At 62.8% G+C, this 23,525-nt stretch overlaps 2 protein-coding genes across 10 annotated transcripts; one reads left to right on the top strand and one right to left on the bottom strand.

The window, feature by feature from the left end:
* The first annotated feature begins 768 nt into the window (after positions 1-768).
* LAGE3 (L antigen family member 3) lies at positions 769-2,170 on the top strand. Of its 2 annotated transcripts, none has more exons than XM_027099883.1 (3): positions 769-1,107; positions 1,461-1,566; positions 1,845-2,170. In XM_027099883.1, the coding sequence occupies exons 1-3, from the start codon at positions 875-877 to the stop codon at positions 1,857-1,859; spliced, it is 354 nt and encodes a 117-aa protein (XP_026955684.1). In that variant the 5' UTR covers positions 769-874; the 3' UTR covers positions 1,860-2,170. The 2 variants fall into 2 exon arrangements, with proteins under 2 accessions (XP_026955684.1, XP_026955683.1); XM_027099882.1 differs by having other exon boundaries at positions 781-1,107; positions 1,461-1,589.
* Positions 2,171-7,361: 5,191 nt separating this feature from the next.
* PLXNA3 (plexin A3) lies at positions 7,362-23,021 on the bottom strand. 8 transcript variants are annotated; one of them, XM_027099849.1, is made up of 33 exons: positions 22,779-23,012; positions 20,314-20,936; positions 19,450-19,989; positions 18,853-19,035; positions 17,821-17,949; positions 17,652-17,752; positions 17,265-17,388; positions 17,023-17,179; positions 16,847-16,946; positions 16,221-16,335; positions 15,901-16,101; positions 15,602-15,698; positions 15,282-15,472; positions 15,057-15,202; positions 14,850-14,970; positions 14,598-14,734; positions 14,345-14,515; positions 14,069-14,162; positions 13,744-13,983; positions 13,522-13,665; positions 13,210-13,444; positions 12,982-13,124; positions 12,639-12,895; positions 12,484-12,550; positions 12,242-12,388; positions 11,997-12,156; positions 11,732-11,835; positions 11,406-11,502; positions 10,921-11,111; positions 10,448-10,617; positions 9,715-9,927; positions 9,413-9,563; positions 7,362-8,450 (listed from the first exon to the last, which is right to left on the bottom strand). In XM_027099849.1, exons 2-33 carry the CDS (start codon positions 20,908-20,910, stop codon positions 8,355-8,357), a joined length of 5,619 nt encoding a protein of 1,872 aa, XP_026955650.1. In that variant the 5' UTR covers positions 20,911-20,936; positions 22,779-23,012; the 3' UTR covers positions 7,362-8,354. The 8 variants fall into 8 exon arrangements, with proteins under 8 accessions (XP_026955650.1, XP_026955648.1, XP_026955646.1 ...); XM_027099847.1 differs by having other exon boundaries at positions 11,997-12,075; positions 15,282-15,698; positions 22,779-23,016; XM_027099845.1 differs by having other exon boundaries at positions 12,639-12,853; positions 15,282-15,698; positions 22,779-23,016.
* Positions 23,022-23,525: the final 504 nt, after the last annotated feature.

Genomic DNA, 23,525 nt, shown 5'->3' with positions numbered 1-23,525 from the left:
AGAGAGTGGAGGAGCCGGGAGCCAGGTCACACAGGAAGGAGTTTGGTTTTGATTCTAAAGGCAATGGGAAACTGTTCTAGGATTTTAAGCAAGGACATGATATGATGTGATTTATATCAAAAATTAAGAACTGATTCTACTGTGTGGAGAGAAGTGGGGTGATTTAGGATTTATTTTCGGGGAGATCCAACAGGCTTCGGTGATCCAGTTCAGCTTTTTGCCCTTCCTTATGATTACAAAGTAGGAAAATAGAAAACTAACAGGACTATCACCATCGGAAATTTCACGGCAGTTTAAAAACTTATTTTTGATTAAAAATGTCGTATAAGGGCTTCCCTGGTGGCGCAGCGGTTGAGAGTCCGCCTGCCGATGCAGGGGACGCGGGTTCGTGCCCCGGTCCGGGAAGATCCCACATGCTGCGGAGCGGCTGGGCCCGTGAGCCATGGCCACTGAGCCTGCGCGTCCGGAGCCTGTGCTCCGCAACGGGAGAGGCCACAACAGTGAGAGGCCCGTGTACCGCAAAAAAAAAAAAAAAAAGTCGTATAAGGTCACTGTCAAAAACTTGCAGGAAAACAGAAAAAGGAAGTTAAAATCGCGTCACACAGTTTGCGAAGGGCCAGGGCTTTGGGAGGGAGCCTCAGTTCCTCTGCGGCCAAGGGAGTCTTGGAGGACGCCCAGCCAGGCCGGTTCCGCGGGAAGCCACCACGCACCCCCTCGACCTCAGCGGGGCCTGTTTGCGCAGGCGCACGGGGCGGAGTCAGCGCGAGGGGCGGAGCTTCAGGAAGGAGCCGTTGTCTCTTAGCCGACATCGGAGAGAGCGGATGGGGAGACCAGCGGCCCGAAGACAGAGTCGGAGGCAGAGCGCGCTGCAGCCATGCAGGCGGCAGAGGCGGACGCAGGCGCAGGCAGGATGGCGGGCGGCGCTGAAGGCCTGGACAGCCAGGGGGGCAGCGGGGGCAGGGGGGACCGGGGCGGCCCTCGCAGCGAGGGTGCTGCTGCCGCTGCAAACGACGGAGCTCTGTGTGCCGCGCCGGCACAGCACTCTCCGGGGCCGGGCGGACACCCCGCGTCCACAGCCAGAAGGCCGGGAAGCCGGCCACACGTATTGTATCCTACCCGAGGGCGGAGCGGGAAATGGGCTGCAGGCTGCGTGCGGTGGGAGGTGGGACAGAGGGACGCACGAGTCAGGGGCAGCCTGGGAGCGAAGGGGAGAAGGGGGAGTCAGGGGCTGCTGCGGGGTGGTCTTGAGCGGGAGAAATAAGAGCAGAAGGAAAGCCGGGGCGCCTGGGGGCGAAGAAATGAGAGCACGGGGCAGCGGGGCGGCTTGGGTGGATTAGGGCCAGGCGTGGTCTGGGGGGCTGGAAGCAGTTCTGAAAGGGGTGAGGCTGGTCAGGGTGCCCTGAGACAGGGCCCAAAGCACCAGATCCGTGTGGATGTTGCCTTAACCGAATCTCCATCAGCGCCCTAAGTGTGCCTTTCCCGTCCACCTTGGAGGCGGAGATCGCCCGTGGGTCCCTGGCCCCAGATGCCGAACTGCACCATGGGGCTGTTGGGAAGGAGCTCACAGTAAGCGGCAGAGTCCTGGCGGTGTAAGTTCTAGAAAGGGCTACTTGGGAGTGGCAGCAGGTGGCCGGGCCAGTCTCCCCCAAGGGCGCTCTATTGGAGACTCGGAGATACTCCAGGGTTGGATCTAGGGAGGTGACACGGTGCACTGGACCCATCTCCGCCCCAGCGGGCACTCCAATGGAGATGGCAGCGGCTTCGGTGTCATAGAGGGGCAGAGCCAGAGAGGGACTGGAGGGGTTGCTACCATCACCTTGATTTTCTTTTTCCATCACTTTTAGCCACTGGAGAGCTGAAGATTCCCACCTCCTCCAAATTTCCATCGTCAACTTTCTTGACCAGCTTTCTCTGGTGATACGGACCATGCAGCGCTTTGGGCCCCCTGTTGCACGCTAAGCCAGGGCTAGAGAAGGGGATTAAGGTCTAAACTTGTGTCCCTTCCTAGACAGTGCATCCCTCCTAGGGCAGTGATTTCTGTAGTAGTTGCCACTTTATTATGGGGGCCTCATCTTTTGCCTCTACTGGCCCTTGCGTGCTGAGGGTTCACTTACTTTGTTTGGTGCTTAAATGTTTCTTAACTACTGAAAATAAAACTGAGCTATGGGGCTTCCCTGGTGGCGCAGTGGTTGAGAATCTGCCTGCTAATGCAGGGGACACGGGTTCCAGCCCTGGTCTGGGAAGATCCCACATGCCGCGGAGCAACTGGGCCCGTGAGCCACAACTACTGAGCCTGCACGTCTGGAGCCTGTGCTCCACAACAAGAGAGGCCGCGAGAGAGGCCCGTGCACCACGATGAAGAATGGCCCCCGCCTGCCACAACTAGAGAAAGCCCTGGCACAGAAACGAAGACCCAACAAAGCAAAAATAAATTAATTAATTAATAAAACTCCTACCCCCAACATCTTTAAAAACAAAAAACAAAAACTGAGCTACGATGCTATGTCTGACTTTATTTTCAACTACAGCACCTTTAAATATTCTTGCCTCTGTCCTTAAATTGGAGGGGAGGTTCTGTGATTCAGATATTCAAGTAGTACAATGCAACTGAAGACAGTTTAAGAAATGGAAGAGGATAGGTCCTGTCTGTCATTCAGTATTAACTACTGTCAACATTTTGGAATATTTTCTTAGTTTTATAGTGGTATTTATGTAGTAAATGTGTAACAGTAATAATATTTTGCAAGTTTAGCATTTTTCCTCATATTTTTCATCTAACATGAACCTTTTTCTAAAAATTCTTCAAAAGCATTATTGAATGGATACATAAAAGATACTTATTGAATGTTTGAATTATTTTCAATTTTTGCCATATTATATAGGTAATGATTCAGTGGAATGCTGGTATGTAGAGCTTTGCCTGAGTGATTGTTTTCTTAAGATAGACTACAAGAGGTAAATTGGTTAAATATGTGAAGCTCTCACGCTGCAGTGTGTGAAATTGCTCTCCAAATTGTACAGAAAGTGTACCCTCCCACCAGAACGCTGGTTTCTCACATCCTTGTCACTACTGGGTCTGCTCGGTAAAATTTTTTTAAAAACTGGGTTTGTATGACAAGAGCAAACAGCCGAGAAACACTCGAATAGGAGCTTTGTGGCTTACTGGCCTTGTCTCAGATCAGTGAAGAAAAAGTGCTAGGACAGTCATTCAAGCCTTTAGTTAGGAGGAGTTAGCTTCCTGTAAAAGGTGGTGTATCCCGCAGCCTTTCTGAGCTCACTTATATTCTAGTAGCTCTTTGGTAGATGCCGTTGGATTTTCATCGTTGATCACGTTTTCTCAGAATAAAGGCAGTTTTGCTTCTTCCTTTCCAATCTGCGTGCCTTTCAGTGATGAACTTTTCTCCTGGTTAAGGATTGGATTTGGCTGACTCTGTACCCCTGGTAGTTTCTTCTTCAGTGTCAGACGTTTGGCCTTTTTCCCTGGGTGCTGGGTATCTTTGTACTCCTAGACTTATTTTTTGAGCTCTGTTCTGGGATGCTGTTAGGTTACTGGGGACAGATCCTTTTGAGTCTTGCTTTGAAGATGTGCTGTGTGGGACCAGAGCAGCTTTCAGTGTAGGGTTCACTTTTTTTTTTTTTTTAGTTTTTGGCCGCACCCCGTGGCATGTGGAATCTCAGTTCCCCGACCAGGGATCGAACCCGCACCTCCTGCATTGGAAGTGTGGAGTTCTAACCACTGGACCGCCAGGCAAGTCCCATAGGATTCATTTTTTTCCCACACTACTGAGGCGCGAGCCTTCTGAGCCCCCTTCAGGATGCCTCCCCAATTATGAGGTTTGCATTCTGGCCGGTGCGGACCGCCAGTCCCTGTCCTGCTCGAGCGCTGGGCAGACTCACCTTCCATCCTTTGGGTGGCCCTGTCCCCCGCCTCGCAGAGTTCCCTTCCACACTGATGCTGCTCAGTGGTCCTCGGCGCGCTCCAATGGACCCTCCGCCCTTGGGCACGGTTCTCTCCCTGTGCCTCTGTGTCCTCTCCTGTCCTCCACCCGCCAACTCCGGCTGAGTGCGCTCTGCGATCCACCCCCGAGACCCGGGGAGGCGGCTGGACTCGGTCCGGAGAGTCCGTGTAGACAGCAAGCTGGGGAAGCTGCGCGGCTCACCTCTTCGGGGTCTCAGCTCCCAGAGATCCCTGACGGTCCTCCCTCACCTGAGGCCCAGTTTCTTCACAGCCTGTGTTTCATATATTTTGGCTGCATTTAGGGGATTCTTTCAAGCCAGTGCGGGGGAGATCCGGTCCCTGTTCCTGCATGTGCGTGAACGGAGTCTGCCGGCACAGAACCCAGAGAGCTCTGGCAGCGTGGGCTGGAGGGAGGGAGATGCTGGTGCTGGGGATGGTGGCGGTGGGCGTGGCGATGACGGTGATGATGGAGCGTCTCCCCCGCCAGCACGCAGCAGCTCTGGTGGCTACAGCAAGGGTCTTTGTCTTTCTTCCCTTTTTAAAAACCATTTTTAAGACTTTAATTATCGATGGGGAGATGAGAATTGAGCACTTTCACGCCACTGTCCCTCTGCCTCCTCCCCAAATGGTTCTATTCTACTCACTCCAGAAACTGTGCCCTCCCACCACAATTCTGGTTTCCCCACATCTATGTCACCATTAGGTTAGTGTCCCGCAAAAATTAAAAACTGAGCGTGTGTGAGAGGAGCAAACAACCCAGAAGCACTAGGCTAGGAATTTTGCAGTTCACTGGCTTTGTTTCAGATCAGTGAAGAAAACTGCTGGCGCACCTGGCTCAGGGTCTGGGCAGGGGGAGTTAGCTCCCTCTAAAATACCCTGCGATCATGGGAGTTTTACTTCTTCCTTTCCAATCTGGTTGCCTTTTATTGATTGCTCTATCTATCCCCTTCTAATGGGCTGGTCTTTACTTACGCTTTTCATGCCAAGTGGTTTTGCTTGGATAGCAGACCTTGTGTGCTTTCCCTTGGGTGCTGGCTACTTTTGTGTCCGTAAACATACTCGAACTTTGTTCTCAGGTGCTGCGGTTATTCGGAGACAATTTGATTCTTTAGAATCTTGCTTCTAAGATTTGCTACAGGGCGCTAGAGCAGCTTCTACTGTAGAATTAATTGTTTTCCCGCTACTGAGGCAAGACCCTTCTGAGTGCCCTCCCTCAGGCCTCTTGAATTCCGAGGTTTCCATCCTGGCCAGTGGGGACAGGTGCTCATCCAGGGCCTGCTTGAGCCCTGAGCATAGTTCCCTGTAGTCCTTCCTGGCAGCCCTTTCCCAGGCCCGGGGCGGCTTCCTCACACACTTGTGCCGATCAGCACCCCGTGATACTCCAGGGGGACCCTCTGCAGATCCCCACGATCCTCTCTGCCGGCAGCTCCCGAGCTATAGTACCCCAGGCCCTAGGGCCCGACGTCAGTCTGATTCTCCCTCCCTCACCCAGCAAAGCCCAGAATCAGCCTACTGCCTTGGCCTGACAGGTGAACTGGTGAAGCTGCCAGGTTGCTTTAAAACATAAGTCAGATTGCGTCACTCTTCTGTTAAAAAGAATCTCCAAAAGGGACTCTTAGGGACAAAGCCAAAGAACTTACAGTGGCCTGAAAAGCCAGATGTGAGGGACTTCCCTGGTGGCGCAGTGGTTGAGAATCCACCTGCCAATGCAGGGGACACGGGTTCAATCCGTGGTCCGGGAACATCCCACATGCCACGGAGCAGCTAAGCCCATGTGCCACAACTACTGAGCCCGCGTGCCACAACTACTGAAGTCTGCGCGCCTAGAGCCCAAGCTCTGCAAGAGAAGCCACCGCAATGAGAAGCCTGTGCACTGCAACGAAGAGTAGCTTCCGCTCGCCACAACTAGAGAAAGACTGCGCGCAGCAACAAAGACCCAACAACGAGGATCCAGTGCAGCCAAAAAAAAAAAAACGCCAGATGTAATCCAGCCCGTTTCCTCTCCAATATTCTCCACTCCCACCCTTTCGTTTGCTCATCTTGGTTCAGCCTCACTGGCTTCCTTAACTGTTCAAAAATGCCAGGCCAGGGGCTTCCCTGGTGGCTCAGTGGTTAAGAATCCGCCTGCCAAAAAAAAAAGAATCCGCCTGCCAATGCCGGGGACATGGGTTCGAGCCCTGGTCCGGGAAGATCGCACGTGCCGCAGAGCAACTAAGCCCGTGCGCCACAGCTACTGAGCCTGTGCTCTAGAGCCTGCGAGCCACAACTACTGAAGCCCGCGTGCCTAGAGCCTATGCTCCGCGACAAGAGAAGCCACCGCAATGAGAAGCCTGCACACCGCAAGGAAGAGTAGCCCCCACTCGCCGCAACTAGAGAAAGCCCGTGAGCAGCAACAAAGACCCAACACAGCCAAAAATATAAATAAATGTTTATTAAAAAAAACCAAAAACATGCCAGGCTGGCTCCTGCCTCAAGTAAGTTTATTGGGGTTTTTTTTTTTGTTTGTTTTGTTTTTTGCGGTACGCGGGCCTCTCACTGTTGTGGCCTCTCCCGTTGCGGAGCACAGGCTCCGGACGCGCAGGCTCAGCGGCCATGGCTCACGGGCCCAGCCGCTCCGCGGCATGTGGGATCTTCCCAGACCGGGGCGCAAACCCGTGTCCCCTGCATCGGCAGGCGGACTCTCAACCACTGCGCCACCAGGGAAGCCCTCAAGTAAGTTTATTAAAAAAAAAAAAAAAAACATGCCAGGCTGGCTACTGCCTCAAGGCCTTTGCACTGGTTCTCTTCAGTCTGGAACCCTCTTCCTCTGGGGATCCCTCTGACTCACCCGGAAATCATTCCTGACCGCTCTATTTAACATCGCATCCTGCTTTCTCCCCACCCGGCTTACTTGAACAGGTGCGTGGCACAAGAGGGTGAGAGGCAGGAGGGAGGTAGGAGCACAGTGATTGCAGTGCACTTGGGACAGTAGAGTTGTCAGATATGAAGGCGTTTGGGGGCCATGAAGCCCTGGATGGTTTTGAACAGAGTGGGGACAAGGTCCACCGTGTATGTTAAGAGGGAGGGTCCCAGTGCCTCCCAAGCTGAGAAGAGGCTGAGGGCGGCCAGGGCAGAAATGGGGACCCTGGCATCCAGGCAAGCAACAAGGGCGGCTTGGACCAGTTGGGGGCAGTGGAGGTGGGGAGAAGGGCGCGGATTCTGCATGTGTCTTGAAGGTGGAGCCACCAGGACTCACTGATGGATTGGACGTCGCCCTAGAGCGCCTCAAGTCCTCAGAAACCCTGCAACGAGTCACCCTTCCCCCCATCAAGGGCGAGCAGCTCATGCAGAGTCCGACAGCCTCCCCACCTGCTTCCACGTTCTGGGAGCAGCCACCTGCCCGAGGACAAAGCCACACACTGCATCCATTTCTCAACATTTAATTAGGAAAAAAAAATTACAGGGACAAAGAAAACCTCATGCAAAAAAGAGAAAAAGGGGCCAATTGGGTTTCCAGGAGCGCGGGCCGGGGCCAGATTCCTCTGAGGAGGCAGAAGGACAAAGGAGTAAGGCACTGCTGCCTCTGCCCCTCGGGGCGGGCGCAGGACAGGGCAGCGGAGGATGAGGGGTCCGGACGCGCAGACCACACTGAGGGGGATTAGCAGCAGGGCCTGGAGAAGGGAGGTTCGGTGCTCCCAGGCCCAGCTCACGCCCTGGCAGGAGCCTGGTTCGAGCTCTCCAGGCGCTCAGAGAGAACGGGGCCCCGGGAGGGGGTACAGTCCCGGCCCGAGAAGTCTGGAGGGGCTGCTGCAGTGGCCGCAGGGGGACCCCTTGGCCGAGCCACCGTCCGAGGGCAACTTCGGTGCCTCACCGGCCCCAAGGACTGCTGGTGCCGAGGCCCGTCCTCGGCATGGGTGGGGCCAGCCAAGGCAAGGGGGCGGGGCCAGAGGCTAGGCCAAGGCTGACCATGTCACAGGGGAGCTGGGAGGGCTCAAGGAGAGAAGGTGAGTGAGGCTGGCAACCTCGGGGGTGGGGGGGGGGTAGGGGGTCCGGGGGAGGAGGGGGCGCGTATTTACAGATGGAGACGACGGTGAGGTGGAGATAAATTAAATAAATAGGTGGTTGGGGTATAAATAGCAAGGAGGGCAGGGGCAACCACAACCCCCGGCACGAGGGCAGGAGGGCGGGGGTATTGCTGCTGCCGGGGTGGGGGGCTTGGTCCGGTCACCCCCTCCCCATGCAGGGCCCAAAGCAAGGCACTAATGACGGGGGCCCGGCTGTGCCAGGGGCATCTTGGCCCGGTGACCTCATGCCACCCGATCCAGGGCTCAGCCCCGGGACCCAGGCGGGAGACGCCCCTCTGCACGGGAGTACGGCTCAGGACTGAGAAGCCCCCTCCTCACGGGGTCCACCTCCCTTAGCTGTTGCTGGATGCGAGGCCGATGATATGTTCCAACTTCTGGCGCAGCTTCTGCTTCCGGCAAGAGGCATCTCGGTCCAGAGCGGTGAGAACCTGCGGGAAGAGGCCCAGAGCCGGGCTCTTGAGGGGCGGGCTCCTCCTGGCCAAGCCCCCCCCCCGATGCCCCCCACCCCTCCCACGTGGGAGGGGCCCAGCGGCTGGCCTCCGAAAGGGCCCGCAGCTCCTCCTTGACCCCAACCCCTCCTCCAACTGCACAACCTCTTCCCGCCTTCCAACAGCCAGCACACAGCCCCTCCCACAGGGTGGTCTGGACTGGAGGCCCCCCTTTCCCGTCCCTCCTAACCCCCACCCCACCCCAGACCTCTCTCACCCAGGTCTCCGCGACCTCGGGCCTCACCTTCCGTGACGGTGGGCAGCACCCGACAGAGCCCATCGCTCCCTCCTCCCTGACGCCCAGGGCGGGGGTGGGGGGGGTCCTCACGCGTGTTCCAGGACCTGTCTGGCACTCGGGGGCCCCTCCCGAGCCTCCTCAGACTCTGCAGCCGGTCCCCCCTCTTCTCTGCCACCTCTTGAATGTCCCAGGGCCACTCAAGTTCCTGGGCCACGTCTCCCTCTCCAGCTGCCCATGGCCCCCGCCTTGGGGAGCTCATCCAGGCTCGGGGCCCTGTCCGGGCCCACCCATTCTCATCTCCAGCCAGGAATCCACCCCTGGAGCCGGCGCATCTGTCTTCCCTGACTCTCCAGCCACAAACCGGGCAGGTGGGCTGACCGCGCCTACCTTTGGCCCCAGCCCGTCAACCCAGCCCTCCGTGTGCTCCCGGCCCCTAACTTCTGCCGGACCAGAACTTTGCGCTCCAGCCAGTGGCTTCTCTACTGGGTCCCTCAAATCCCAGCATCTACAGAGCGTGTCACCTGTGCCACCTTAAGGGCCTGGTTGGGGGAGGAACTGTGAGGAGTCCAAGAGCTGGGCTCGCTGACCCCCACCACGCCCCTGCCTTTGCCACCAGCTGTACCCTCAGAGCCAAAGAGCAGGGGCCCGAGGGGGTGGCACGCACCTCCTGGCGGTACTTGGTAACGTAGAAATAGAGCTCACTGAGCGCGCTCAGGACGTTGAAGTCACTGGCATGGAGACGGGACTGCTCCACCAGGTACGCGTCCATGTCCTGGTCACTGATGGACGCCATCTTGGCGATGTCCCGGTAGTACCTGTTGGGGTCCCGAGGAGGTCGTGCCAGCAGGCGCCACAGAAGCCAAAGCCCCTGCCCCGGCTGCCAGGCCAGCCTCCGGGCCTTCTTCCCTCGCCAGCAGCCGCGTCCCCTGGGGTCCCGGCCCCGCCTCCCCACACACTGGGGCCCACCTCTCCACCCAGCTCTTGTAGCTGGGGATGTCCTTGGCGTAGAGCAGCTTGTTGGAGGGCGAGTCCTTGCCCAGGCGGTGCTCGGACGTCGAGCAGGAGTCCATGAAGGTCTGGGCCACCACCGACAGGCAGGCGTCCGTGATGCTGCTCTTGTGGATGTCGAACACGAACTGCGGGTTCTTGATCACGTTCACCCAGAAGCGCAGGGGCAGGCTGGACAGAGGGACAAAGGCCTGCAGCTCCGCGATCTCCCTGCACACACCCTCCCATCCGCGCTCACCTCCGCAGGCCCACAGGCAGCGAGAGTGACACACTGAGAGCTGGCAGCCTCTTCTTTAATTTTCTGCCTGACTTCAAGCAGTGAGAAGTCAGAGTGGACGGTCTTCCGTCCTCGGTGAGTTTCAACGCGCCCCCCTCGCACGGCTAACCCCGGGACCGGGCTTCTGGTTACCTCTGCCCTGTGTCAGCAGTATCACCAGGTGAGCAGCAGGGCCAAGGGCACCTCTGGGCGCTGGCCACACTACCCACATCCCAGACTCCCAAAGCCCTGGCAGAGCCCACCTGCGGAATCAGACGCACTTGCTCTCTGTGCTCGGCGGCACCATCAGTGCCAGGCCGCTGTCCTCTCCTGCCAGGGTGACCAGCCAAGCCCCCGCCGGCATCCTGACCGTGGTCCCCGAGCCCCAGCCAAGCCTCCTCACGCCCCCGCCCGCGGGCCGGTGCACGGCAGTACCAGTTGCTCTTCCAGGTGTGGCGCACGTCGGGATCGCCGATCTGCCGCTGGTCGGCCTGCTCGTCCAGGAAGTCGAACATGTACTTGATGGCCAGGGGCAGGGCCGAGCCCCGGTGCGCCGTGCTGAACACGGTCTCGAAGAGGTCGTCCACGAACTTCTGCAGTGTGCCCTGCAGGGGCGCAGCAAGGACACCAGCTGACGGGGAGCCAGGGCGGGACGTCCCCACGGCAGGACAGATGGGGACGGGGAGGCTTGACAACGAGCAGGGCTTCCCTGCTCAGCCACCACCCCTCAGACAAGCTTGGCCTCGACCTCAGGGTGGCAGTTCCCATGGCAAAAGCGCTGAGCAAGTCCCTTGGGATTGGAAGAATCCAGTGGCCCCTTCCCCAGGCAGCCCAGGCCAACCCCAGGGCCAAGGCCAGGCTACAAGGCACGTGCACTACGGCCAGGGTGGCGCAGGGCAGGCCCGCACCTTGGTGGCCAGCAGCCGCGTCAGGTAGATCTCCGAGACCATCTTGCTGCCCCGGTCGCCCTCTCGGTGGTCGGCGTGGTCGTGGTTCTTCACCAGGTGCCACAGCTTGGTGCCCGTCTCCTGGTCGGGCGTGATCATGGGCGCCCGAGAGCGGAGGCTGTCAGGGCTGCTGGCCGTGCGGAGCAAGCTCTCTGGGGCAGAGGGTGGTGTGCCCCTTAGGCCAGTGGGGCCACACCAGCCATCGCCGTGGCTCTCGCTCCCCTCCATCCCGGGAGCCCTGCAGGCCGAGGGGGCCCGTCTGCTCTCACGGGCCCACTGCACTTCTAGGCTCTAAGGAACTAGAGACCTCCTGAGAGCAGGGTCCAGGGGCGCCGCCAGAGCCAGGCTGGCTGCTCAGACGGGGTGGGGCTGGGGGCTCCCCACGATGGCCGACACAGCCTTGCAGGGCACGGGGCCAGCAGAGACCCCACACCGAGGACGCCTACCATAACGGCTGAGAGAGCGGGTGAAGGTGAAGGAGTTGGCCATGTTGTAAGCTGACACTTGTTTGGGCACCAGTGCCACCAAGGAACCGTCTGTTACCTGCAAATCCCAGAGACAGAGAGGGGGGCAATGCAGGAGGCCGAGAAGCCAAGGGGCCTGAGCCACCGCCTACCCTGGCCCGGCAGGGCACGTGTGGGGTGGCTACCCAAGGGGGGCCTGTGGCGCGGGGGCCAGAGAGGGGAGGGGCCGGGACCCCTACTCCTGTGGCCTCAGGGCAGGGCCATGGCTCACAAGGGCCCTGGGCGTGAGGCGACCTCCGGCTCCTCACCTGGTAGTGGGCCAGTGAGTTGACCCTCTTCCAGTCACACTCGATTTTGGTGGTGACATCCTCGTCCTGGAGAATGATGCGGGCCATGCGGCCCTGGCGCCACTCTGCGGGCCACAGGCAGCTCTGAGGTCCTGCTCCACGAGCCCTGGGACCCTGGGCCCACTGCCCTCAGAGGACAGAGCTCAGGTGGGGAGAGTGAACGCCAGCCAAGGTAACGTGGCCACAGGAGGTGGGGGGGCCCAGGAGGAGAGGGCAGGGGCCTCACCTAGGTCCATGTCCTCAGCTCTGGGACGCTGAGAGTAGGGGATGCCCTTGTACACAGCATCTAGCAGCTTGTCTTTGGCCTGGGTGATACTGTCACAATTGAGAACCTTCACCGGGACCTGAGCGCTGCCCTCGCTCTCCGGGCACACACAGTGCAGGGTCTGAGGGCGAGGGGGACCACAGGGTGGGTCCTGGGTGAGGCTTCCCCTCAGGCCCGATACCCTGCGCACCTGGACCCCCGCTCACCAGCGTCTTGTAGTCGATCTGCTGGCGGATGAGCTTGTCCTCGCTCAGGGAGTAGCGCGCCTCGCCCGTGATGGCGTCGATGGGGCCCTTCTCCATCTGCTGCTTGATGGCGCAGAACAGCAGGAAGAGCGGCTCCCCGGCGCACTCCTGCAGCCAGGGCCGGGACACAGCTTGCCGCCCGCCTGCGGCCGACTGCTTCCTCACATCCCCTCGCCCCCCGCTTGCCCTTTGAGCGCACGCACCTTCAGAAACTTATGCAGCAGGAAGGTGAACCAGTTGGTGAGCATCTTCTCAGCCACGGACTCGGTCCTAGGGTGAAAGGGGTGCTGGGGCCCCGGCCGGGCAGGGCTGGGCTTCCCAGGGGAGGGGCAGGACTGGCGGAGGGGGACCCAAGTACCTGCGCAGGAGCAGCTTCGGGTGGTTCTTGCTCTCGAGGTTCTTCTCGATGAGGTCCGCCAGCAGTTGCTTGAGCAGCCCCGTGGCATAATCGAGGCGGCTCTGCAGGGCCACCATAGTGAGCGAGGCCACAGTGCCACGGTCGCGCATGGAGAAGCTGCTCTGAGCCTCCAGAGTGTGGATAAAGGTGAGCACGAAGGCGCGGCTGTGCAGCAGCTGCCCAAAGAGACGCAGGGCCTTCTCGACATTGGGAGGTGTCTGGGGGCGGGGGGGACAGGGCATCTCAGACGGTGGAGGTGGCCCTGGGGGTGACAGGGCATGGGCAGGCAACAGGGGGCACTCACATCCAGCTCCTTGAGCACTGGGTGGGCCTCGATGCCCGGGAAGAGCACGCGCACGGCGTAGGTCCGGTAGTCCAGGAAGGGGATCTGCACGCCATCCATGTGGTTCGTCAGCTCGTTGATGTCTGTCTGCAGCTCAGCGAAGGCTGGGGAGGGCCGGTGAGAGACAGTGAGCAGAGAGGGAGGAGGGAGCCCCTGCCACCTGCCCCACCCCCACCCCCATGCAGGCACCTTCCTTGCATTCCAGGGCCACCCGGGACTCCAAGTTGTCCATCTGGAGCTGGAGGCGCTTGAGCGTGCGATCGGCATCCTGAGTCTTGCGTTTGTAGGCGACCAGCACGGCAGTGATGGCCAGCAGCAGAAGCGCGCCCCCCGCCGCCAGCCCCACCACGGCCGGCAGGCTCAGCGCCCGGTCGGCCGTGATGTGCAGGGTGCCCAGCCAGAACTCCAGGCCGCCCACCAGCACCTGCAGGGACAGGCGCCGTAAGCTGACCCGCACCCCCGCCCCAGGCTGCTCTGGCAGCCTCCCTGCCCCCTACCCACCATGACCGGCTGCCGGCCCGTCTGGCTGGGGGAGTCGCACAGGAGTTGCGTGTCCGAGACGGTGAGCGTGCACGGCTGGCCCCCGATCAGCACCGTGTAGTTGAGGCGGGAGCTGCCGGCCGCCGCAGGGATCAGATTCTTGCCCTGCAGATGGAGAGCGCTGCTGGCCAGGGCTCCCCACCGCCCCACCCCTCCCGCCCTAGGCGCCCACCACACTGGCACCTTCAGCACTACGTGGGAGCCAGGTTTGACATCCAGGACCCCAGAGGGCCCAAGTGGCTCGAAGCTGGGGTCGGGGTAGTAGGTGAAGGAGGACCGGTTGAGGGAACGGGCCGTCTGCACATGGTCCAGCAGGAAGCCGAACTCGTCAGGGTGCTCACCCTGGGCCTGCGGCTGGGGCCGCCCCAGGAAGATGCCAGGGGCCTTACACAGCATGGCGGTGTCGTTGATCACCTGGCACGTCTGTGGGGACAAAGGTGGGCAGCCCAGCACGTGAGGCCACAGCAGGCAGAGGGTCAGGGGTGGGATGGCGGCAGCTGGCACTCACGTTGGTGGTCTCGATGCCTCGGTACTTGGCCCGGACCCGGGGCTCCTGGACCGTCAGCAGGTGGGTCCCACTCACGGTGATGGAGGTGCTTCCACTAGGTATGGGGGTGAGGGGCCTCAGGCTTCCTCCCCACCACCCTGAGCCCAGCCCTGGAGTGTTATCGAGGCTGCCATGGGAGCCCAGGGCCTCCCCAACCCTAGGTCACCTGGTCACCAGGCGAGGCCTGGCCCCCAGCCTCCCCTCTGCCAGCCAGGCCCATTCTCCCGAGGGCCTTACTTGATGATGCTCCAGGTGGGCTCGAGGCGAGTGACGGTGGGGTCCTGGGTGTAGGTGTAGAGGACGCCGGGACTGGAGATGTTGGCGCGGTCGATGGCCAGGGTGATGGAGGCCTGGCTCGGGCCCAGGGTGGAGACAGGCGAGATGCACACGATCGCTTCCGCATCCCTCCTACGCCAGCAAGCGGGGACTTGGAGCAGGCTGCCCAGGGCTGCCACCTGCCGGCCCCACGGCCCCCGCCCGCAACACTCACCTCACGAACTGGCACTCGCCGTCTCTCACGGTCACTGTGACTCTGCTGCCGGCATCCAGAGAATGACCGGAAATGGTGATCCGCGTGCCCCCCGAGGCTGGGCCCCGACTGGGACTCACGCGGTCGAACGTGGGCGTCTACGGGAGAAGCAGCCCTGAGGGGAGCGGGGAGACGGCGGGCGCCCAACAGGGCCAGGCCACAGCCCCTGCCAGGAAGGAGTGGGAGAGGGAAGGGGGCGGGCAGCCCACGTACCACGAAACTGTAGAGCTGCTCAGACTGCGTGCGGAAGTCAGCCGAGCAGTCGCTGATGCAGAGCTCCGCAGGCCCTGGTGGCGGGCTGGGCACCAGCGACTCCTCCATCTCACACACGATCCTAGGGGTCGGGTCAGGTCGGAGGTCAGGCCCGGGCGCCCGGCCACAGGCTGCGGGGAGGCCCAGCGCCCGCACAGCCGCACTCACCTCTCGGCACTGACGTACTCGGCGGGGATGGAGTTGCAGCGCACGCCGGCCACCCGCAGGCCCACGTCTCGGGAGGTGAGGCCCAGGTTCTCGCCCACGATGGTGATCCGGGTGCCTCCCTCCTTGGGCCCCATGAGCGGGTGGATCTGCGGAGCAGGAGGGGAGGCGGGAGGGTGAGCTGAGGCAGTGGGTACCCAGAGGGCGGCGGGTGGTGGGGAGGCCCACCTGGGCAATGCGGGGGTGGCTGCAGCGAGCGCCCTTCTGGTTTGGGTGCACCCAGTTGGTCTTGGGGGCCGGGCAGTGGGCCCGCAGCTGGCACCTATGCTCCGAGATGCACCAGCCACAGTTGAAGCGAGGGTCAGCCTTGAGGCAGAGGCCACAGCTGGGCCGCTGCGCCCAGCACTTGTACAGGAGGGCTGTGGGCACAGAAGGCGCCGCTGGGGGGCAGCTACGGGCCCCGACGAAGTGTCCCCTGTGGGCCCGGCCCCAGCACGTGCCTTCTCCGCCCCAGGAGGCGAGCTCCTCGGCCCCATCCCGCCGGTCACCTCGGAAGGTAGCGGGCTTGTCGATGGGGAAATCTCCATCCCAGACCACGGAGAAGTCCAGCTCGGTGTCACCATACTCGTCACCTTCATAGGAGTACTGGGGGAGAGGGACCCGCGTGACCCCAGTGAAGGTGACAGACCGCCCCTCCCCCAGCTCAGAAATCCCCAGCAGGAGACTCAGAAGGTCCCTGGCCACTGTCAGCTGAGGCTTCTAGAAGAGTCTGCTGGGCACAGATCTGCACCACGCCCAGCCCCGCACAGCCTGGACCCCCGAGGGAGGCGGGGCGGGTGGGCCTCACCGAGGCGTTCTGGCACTGCACGCTGCTGCTGTTGAAGCGGACGGCAGGCACCCGCTGCTGCCGCCCCTGCACCCGGACCACACACTCGTAGTTCTTCTGGCCCGACTGGGGCTGCGGCAGGTTCTTGGCCCGCAGGGTGAGAGGCTGCGTGACACCTGCTGGGATCAGGAGGTCCCCGCTGGGCAGGATCTCAGGGCAGCCCTGAGAGGAGAACGCCCATCAGCCAGCTGGGCTGGCCCCCGGTTAAGGGGGCTCCAAGAAAACCCCAAGACCGAAGGCAGAAAAGAGCCCAGCCCCCCCGCGTGCGGCGCGCGCCTCACCTCGGGGCTGTGGACCCTGCCCTCCTGGAAGGAGCACTCGTGGGGGTGGCTGGTACACACGTGGCGGTACTTACACCAGTGGCAGGGGTAAGGGCTGCCGACGCAGGACATGCACCTAGAGGGGAGAGGCTTCAGAAATCACGGGGAACCTGGAGAACGGACTTGAGGTTATGGGGAGGGGGAAGGGTGAGCTGTGACAGGGCGAGAGAGAGTCATGGGCATATACACACTAACAAACGTAGTAAGGTAGATAGCTAGTGGGAAGCAGCCGCATGGCACAGGGATATTGGCTCCGTGCTTTGAGACAGCCTGGAGGGGTGGGATAGGGAGGGTGGGAGGGAGGGAGACGCAACAGGGAAGACATATGGGAACATATGTTTATGTATGACTGATTCACTTTGTTATAAAGCAGAAACTAACACACCATTGTAAAGCAATTATACCCCAATAAAGATGTTAAAAAAAAAAAAAAAGAAATCACGGGGAAGACCGGGCCTGGCCCCTCACCGTCCCACCTGCGGGACACACGGGGAGCCAAAGGCAAAAGGCACCGGGGCCCGCCTGAGGCCTACACGACACCGCGAGCAACAGAGACACGGGGACGGGGTCGGGGGGCCGGCACTCACGACTGGAGGGCGCTGCAGTTGTAGAAGACGAAGTCAGCCCCAGCAAAGCTCACGCCGCTCTCCTTGGAGAGCAGCTGCAGCTGCACGGTGCGCGCGGCCCCTGCAGCGAGCCCAGGGGAGCCACACGTGAGCCGTGGACGGAGAGCAGCCCTGCCCCCCGCGGCCCAGCCACTGACCGTGCCCCCGGGTGAGAGCCCGGAGCTCCTGCAGGGAAGGCGAGGGACAGTGTAACTCTCCAGAGGGCAGCAGGACGGCCTCGCTCTCGGTCACCTCCTCGAAGGCACACCTCACGCCCGCACTGAGGTCCGGCACGTTGCTTATGGCCACGGTCAGCTGGGGGGAGCAGAGGGCCCAGAGCTGGGAGCGCCCCCAACACGTGTGCACGGGCCTCTACACCCGCACGCTCCGCACCACTCACCTGCACCCCAGGCGACGTCACCGACACGTTGTTGGGCCGGACCCGCACCTGGACACACTTGCTCAGCTCCTTGGCGAAGCCACGCGGGGCCGAGGCGCCCGGACAGGCCCCATGGCGGCAGCATCTGCGCGGGGTCAGGCCAGGCCCATCCCACAGCTGCCCCAGCAAGGCCCGGAGCGGGAGTGCAGCGGGGGCCTGGGGGGACGGGGGGGGACAGCCGGCCCAGCCCATGGCACCAGGCAGCCGCATGCCTCGGCCTCACCCCCTGGGGTCCGAGGGATGTCACTCGGGGTAGAGGTTCCACTCGCTAGCCGGAGCAAGTAGAAGGGCAGGGAGGGGGGGCCGCGGGGGCACAGCTCGGGGGAGGGGGCGCTCGGGGCTCCTCACCTGCGCTGCAGCACGCACCACCCACAGTGCGGGTCCCCCGAGCCCAGGCAGGCGGCGCAGCTTGCGTACTGCTCGCACGTCTCCACCGGGAGCTGGCTCACCTGGGGGCAGCCGCGTCAGCACCCGCCCCACCCCCGTCCCACCCCGCCGCCCCACCCGCCGGGCCCACCTGCTTCTCGCTCAGGAGGTAGACGTGCCGGTGGTCGGGGCTGAAGAGCAGGTCGCGGAGTATGGGGCTGCCGTCCACCACAGGCACCGTCTCATACAGGTGGGCCTCCTGAGAGCCGTCGACCCGTACCTGGGCCACGAGACCAGCCACCTGACGCCACAGCAGCACCCCACGCTCCCAGGCGTCCTATTCTCGAGCCAGGGACCCAGCCTGCCCGCCGCCCCCTTTCTCACAGACCAGGGAAGGAGGACGCCAAGGCTGCCCCCTGGAGGCCCTTGGGTGTGACGCAGGACACAGAGACAGAGATGAGCGTTGCCCAGAGTTGGGGGACAGGGAAAGTGTGAAAGCTAAAAGGGAAGGGATTTCTAGGATCATGGCAACATCCTGGAATGAGATAGCGGTTATGCTTGAGTAACTCCGCGGACTTACTGAAATCACTGAGATGTATGCTTTAAACGGGGAGGGGGGGCTGTGACACGGCACTTACACCCCAATAAAGCTGTGACAAACGCAAGACGGGGACCAGGAGGGAAGCAGACCAGGCGCCAAGAGCTCGGTGGCTCCCTTCACAAACCTGCCCCCAGGGCCAGCCCCACATCCCCCAGGTGAGCAGGAAGGGAATGCGGCAGTTGTCCTGACTCCTGTCCCTTCAGAACACCCTGGAACAGGAGCAGCTGCGGCCCTGCCGGCACTGCAGCCCCCGTGCCCACGTTCATTCGACTGAGGACCCAGCAACGACGGTTCCTGCTCTCCCAGTAGGGAGCACCGGAGGTGGGCCCGGTCTGCCCCCAGAGCCACAGGAAGCCAGCAGTTCAGGCCACGGCGGGCGGTGGCACTGCAAGCATGGGTGGCTGAGAGGCCACCCGTGGAGCACAGCTGGGCTCCTGGGCCCCAGCCTGGGAAGTCCCCCTTCCCCCAGGGGCCAGGCCCCATCCAAGGTGCTGCAGGGCTCAGCCGCACGTTCTTGACCCCAGCCCTCGTCTGCATCTCAGTGCGCCCTGACGCCCACACGCCGAGCGCTCCAGGGCTCACCTTCTTCAGACTGCCGCTGCGGGTGCCGATGAAGACCACAGAGTGCTGCTGGTAGGGGTAGGCGGCCACACTGGCCATGCCATCAGTACTGTCGGCTAGCAGGGGCAGGCCCTCGATCACGTGCAGGCCGCCCAGCGGCTGGTTCAACACCAGCCCGCAGAAGTTTCCGTTTATCTGCATGGGCTGGGGAGACAGGAGGAGGACGCGTGAGTAAGAGCCTGGGGCACCAGCTGGAGAGAGGCAATGAGAGCCCATGTTCTAGGAGGGAGCAGAATCTGGAGCTCGCTCCTTACCAGCCAAGACCAACTGTTTGCCCCAGGACCCCACAGGAAATCGGGGGCTGAGGAGGGAGGCGAGCAGGCAGCAGCGGGGAGAGCAAGCTGGTCCACACAGAGAGGTGGTGGGTAGCAGCAGAGGCAGGGAGGGGAGGACGGGGGCGGGGGACCCCGGGCTAAGCTGTCGTTCCCAAGACTGAGCCCAGGCTGGCACACGCGGCGGCCCATCAGCTGCCGTACGACTGCCTGGGCTGGCCCCGCACACCCAGGAAGGGGCAGAGGGCCCAGCCCGGGGGCAGGGGTGGGGCGGGTGAGGGCTCACGGTGTTGATACAGGGCAGCTCCTTGTTCAGCAGCCAAGGCAGGGCCAGCGTGCCCTCCCCACGGTAGCAGGACTGGATGCGGCGCCTGATGTGGGCGTTGATGCTGCTGAGGGTAAAGAGGCAGAGGATGGTCTGCCGCGGCGGGCTGGCCCGGTTCTTCTGGCCCTGAGAGAAGATGGTGAAGAGGACGTCCTCGTCGGCCGGCACACCCAGGGCCTGGGCCAGCAGCAGGCCGGGCTTGGCCAGGTGGGCGCTCTGCACCAGGCGGTACTCCACGCCGCGCCAGGAGCAGCCGATGGGGAACTCCACGTACGAGTAGAACTCCGAGTCCCCCGAGCACATGCGCACGATCTTGGACGTGAAGAATTTCTCGCCTGCCGTGTCCAGCAGTGTCTGCTGGGTATCCAGCTGCAGTGTCAGGAAGTACACGAAGGAGGCGCTCACGAAGCCGTAGACGTAGTAGATGTCGAAGGCTGGGTACAAGGACAGCGTGTCTGAGGGGATCTTGATCTGAGAGGAGACGAACTCGTCCTGGTACACCTGGGGAGCAGGTGGAGGACACAGCCTGGGACGAGGCCTAGGTCCACCCTCGACCTCCCCAACCGTGGCCCCGGGGCCCCCGCCACCCAGCCTGGCCCTGCGCCCACAACATGGCCCCCGGGGGTCTTCCCTCACAATCTCCCTGCCCCCGACCCACGTGGTCACAGGACCCCAGGCCAGAAAGGCTCCAGAGGCAGAGCCAGGACAGAGTGAAGGCAGGAGGGCACGGGAGCTGGCTCTTCAGAGGGGCGAGAAGGGAGGTGGGGGAGGGGTTGGGGGCCGGACAGCCTGCGAGAGCCCGAGCAGGTGGGCGGGCTCACCCACCAGACTGAACATGTCAGCACCGTCCTCGTCGCCGATGAGCTTTCGGGAGCTCAGCGTGGGGAAGTACTCAGACTTGCCATCCACGGCGGTGCCCACGAACAGCTTGCTGGGCCCCTGGCCCTGCTCCACGATGACGCCCGCCATGGAGTCCGGCTCCTGGGCCCCCGACAGGTAGTGCTCCTTGCGGTGGTGCGGCTCGCCCAGCTTGAAGAGGTCGTCCAGGCGCAGGAACTGGCAGATGCCCTGCCAGATGCTGCCGCAGGCCACCAGGCGGCGGGCTGCGTAGTCTATGAGCAGCAGCTTGTTCACGTTGTCCACAGGCGCCAGGCGGTGGGCACAGACACGCATGCTGGGGGGTGGGTAGCAGCGAGCGTTGTCCTCGACGGGCCCCGTGATGTGGACCCGCAGCTCGGTCAGGTTGGGGGCCAGCTTGAAGACGCGATTCACCGCACCCACAAACACCTCCCCGGTCACCCGGTGCACGGCCAGATGGGTGAGCGAGGTGTCCGTCACTGAGAAGGCAGGGAAGGGCGTGCTGCCACCCAGGGCCCGCCCCACGGCAAGGAGGAACAGCAGGAGGAGGCCGACGGCGGGCATGGCCGGCAGCTGCCCCGGGGGTGGGCCTGAGGAGAGACGGGGAGTGCCGGTCAGAGGCCCCCGGCCCAGGGCGCCCAGCCGCCTCCGGCCCTGCCTGGCCTAGGGCCCCCAGCAGGCCGAGAGCCACGCCACAGAGGGTGGAGGCCAGTCGCCCACCACCATACCAGAGCCCCAGATGGCGACCACGGCTGGGAGAGAGGAGGGGCCTCCGCCAGGGCGCACGAGTGAGCAGAGAGCACAGGCAGACTTGGGGGCCATCAATCATCCCCCACCCACTGCTGGAAAGGAGCCAGGAGGCCTCGCCTCAGCTGGGCCACACCCAAGGGGGCAGCAGAGCCAGATGCTAGGAAAGGCAGGGTGGGGGGGCCCTCCAGGAAGGAGAAGCCAAACACCAGATCCCAGAGCTGAGGGTGGCCAGCCGCACACAAGAGCAACCCAACCGTGGGCAAGCCAAGGCCACAGACGTGCCTCACACCCTAGCTGGGGAAAGGAGAAAAGGTAGGGAGAGAACAATCGCAAATTGGTGTCAGGACACCACCCCAGGACAGAGGTCTGAGGCATCAAAGCCTGAGACCAGATGGGAACCAGGGCTGCCACTTCCACCTTCCTGGCCCCGGCTGCCTCCTCGCCCCAGGGGCCTCCGTCTGCTGGCTGTCCAGGAGGAGCCTGCCTAGCCTACCGGCTGGAACACAAAGCCGAGTCGCCTGCCCCCAGAGCAAAGCACAGAGACAGACATAAGTCAGGCTCTGCTCAGGCACAGCCAGACGGATGCCCAGGCAGCCCTGCGCGGCTCTCCCTCCGAATCCACACGTTAGCTGGGGAAGGGGAGATGCAGGGGGGCCCAAGGAGCCCTATGGAAGGGGAGCAGCATTCTGAGACACAGCTGAGACTTTGGGGAGACGGGGTGGGGGACCACAGGAGCAGTACTAGGCTCGGCTGGGTCTTCGCCCCTAGGCCACACCCAGCCCTCGGCCAGCGCCAGGCAGCAAAGACAGCAGAGAAGTGTCGTGGCAGCCAAGGGGGCAGGGCTCAGCGATACCCTCTCAGTGCCCAAGCCCCAAAGGAGACCAAGTTACTCAGCTTGGGGAGGGTGCGGGGGACCAAACCGAGGCAGCAACCAAGGAAAGGGGAAAAAATGCATTTGCTAGAACAAGGAGAAGACCCAGCTTGGAACTGCAAAGTTTCAGCTCAGGCTGATCATCTCTCTGGGGCTCTTTTGTCAGGTCCGCATCCTGGATCCTTAATGCAAGAGCCAGAGAAGAAAGGAAGACGGAGAAGGGAGGCCTCATGCCACCCTCACCTCCTCCACACCGCACAGGAATACAGGCCTAAGAATGGGGATGGGACAGGTCGGGAGGGAGACCTGGAAAGGCAGAATTTGCAGCCCAAGTGCCCATCCCAAACCTCAGCCTGTAACCGGGAGCCTCGGGCATCACAGGCACACCCAGCCTCTCTGCTACGGCCCTGCCAGCAGAGCCCGAGGGTGGGGACAGACCCTCGCAGAGACCTGGCTCTAGCGCCCGCTCCCCAACGCCCCGCGCGGTGCTGCCTGCCCGGCTCGCCCTGCCCCCACCAGGGATTGCCCCCCCCCCCGGCAGATCCACGAGGACCCTAGTGGATGGAGGCGCCGCAGCAGTCCTTGCAGGGGCCGCTCCTCCGCCACAAAGGGTCCCCATCGGGCCGGGGGCTAGCCGCGGACGGACCGTCCCTACCGGCGCCGGGCACGAAGGACCAGTCAGGCCGGCGCCCGAGAGGCAGGGGCAGGGCCCGACCCCTTAAAGGCCGAGCCGAATCCCCGAGCTGCCGGAGCCCAGGGCCGCCGAGCAGGCCGGCCCCGCACAGGCGGCGGGGGGATGGAGGCCACCTACCTGTCCCTCCGCCGCCGCTGGCTCCGGGTGGCCGCCCGCCGGCCACGTGGACGCGCCCTCGAGCCCCACACCGCCCCACTCGCGCGCCCCCGCCGCCGCACCCCTCGCCTTACACCCCGCGCGCCCGCGCCGCCGCCACCGCCCACACACTGGGCCGGCCCGCGGCCGCCAGGGCCTTTTAAACCCGGACCGTACCACCGCGCCGGGCGGGGGCGCCCAGGGAGGGCCGAGCGGCAGGGCTCGCGGGCGGGGACCGCCCCTCCCTGGGGCCGGGAGAGGCCCAGTGCTTAGCCCGGGCCCCCGTGAGCGGCCCGGGTCCCCGCCCAGCGAGCCGACCCCCCTCGCGCAATGGCCGCGTCCGCGGCGCGCGCCTCTCCCCCGCCACCCCCCGCCCCGGACCGCCGCCTCCCGCAACCCTGGGACCCGCGCGCCCCCGCGCCACACACCCCCTAGGACCCGGGGCACGCGCAGACCCCGCCCCGGTGCTCGGAGGCGCGCCCGGGGCCACCTGCCGCCGGTGCGCGGCCTCCGGTGTCCCAATCCTTAGGGCGCACACCAGCCGGGGACTCGCGGTCCTGGCTCAGGATACTCTCCCCCCGACGGTCCTTAATCCGGAGGGCCCGCGGCTAATAACATGCAGATGCTCAGCACGAGGACTTGAGGCTGTCGGCCATTTACACCTGGCCCCTTCCCCAGCCAGCCACCGCGGCCCTGAATCGGAGGATTTCATTCCCTTGGTTTCCTTTT

This window comes from Aethalodelphis obliquidens, unplaced genomic scaffold (assembly GCF_003676395.1).
Source record: "Aethalodelphis obliquidens isolate GAN/ISIS:26980383/991018 unplaced genomic scaffold, ASM367639v1 scaffold146, whole genome shotgun sequence".
Lineage (NCBI taxonomy): Eukaryota > Metazoa > Chordata > Mammalia > Artiodactyla > Delphinidae > Aethalodelphis > Aethalodelphis obliquidens.
The sequence above is the reverse complement of the archived record's forward strand: the minus strand, read 5'-3'. Positions and strand labels throughout refer to the sequence as shown.

What these genes read in the sequence shown, in the direction of transcription:
- LAGE3 (XM_027099882.1), top strand. Translation starts at nt 875, where the DNA reads ATGCAGGCGGCAGAGGCGGACGCAGGCGCAGGCAGGATGGCGGGCGGC. An exon ending in GGAAGCCGGCCACACGTATT is followed by an intron (nt 1,108 to 1,460) that starts GTATCCTACCCG and finishes AATCTCCATCAG; the next exon opens with CGCCCTAAGTGTGCCTTTCC. An exon ending in AGCGGCAGAGTCCTGGCGGT is followed by an intron (nt 1,590 to 1,844) that starts GTAAGTTCTAGA and finishes CATCACTTTTAG; the next exon opens with CCACTGGAGAGCTGAAGATT.
- PLXNA3 (XM_027099844.1), bottom strand. Translation starts at nt 20,910, where the DNA reads ATGCCCGCCGTCGGCCTCCTCCTGCTGTTCCTCCTTGCCGTGGGGCGG. An exon ending in CGGGCCGGCAGCCGGTCATG is followed by an intron (nt 13,445 to 13,521) that starts GTGGGTAGGGGG and finishes CTGTCCCTGCAG; the next exon opens with GTGCTGGTGGGCGGCCTGGA. An exon ending in CAGTGCTCAAGGAGCTGGAT is followed by an intron (nt 12,896 to 12,981) that starts GTGAGTGCCCCC and finishes CCCCGCCCCCAG; the next exon opens with ACACCTCCCAATGTCGAGAA.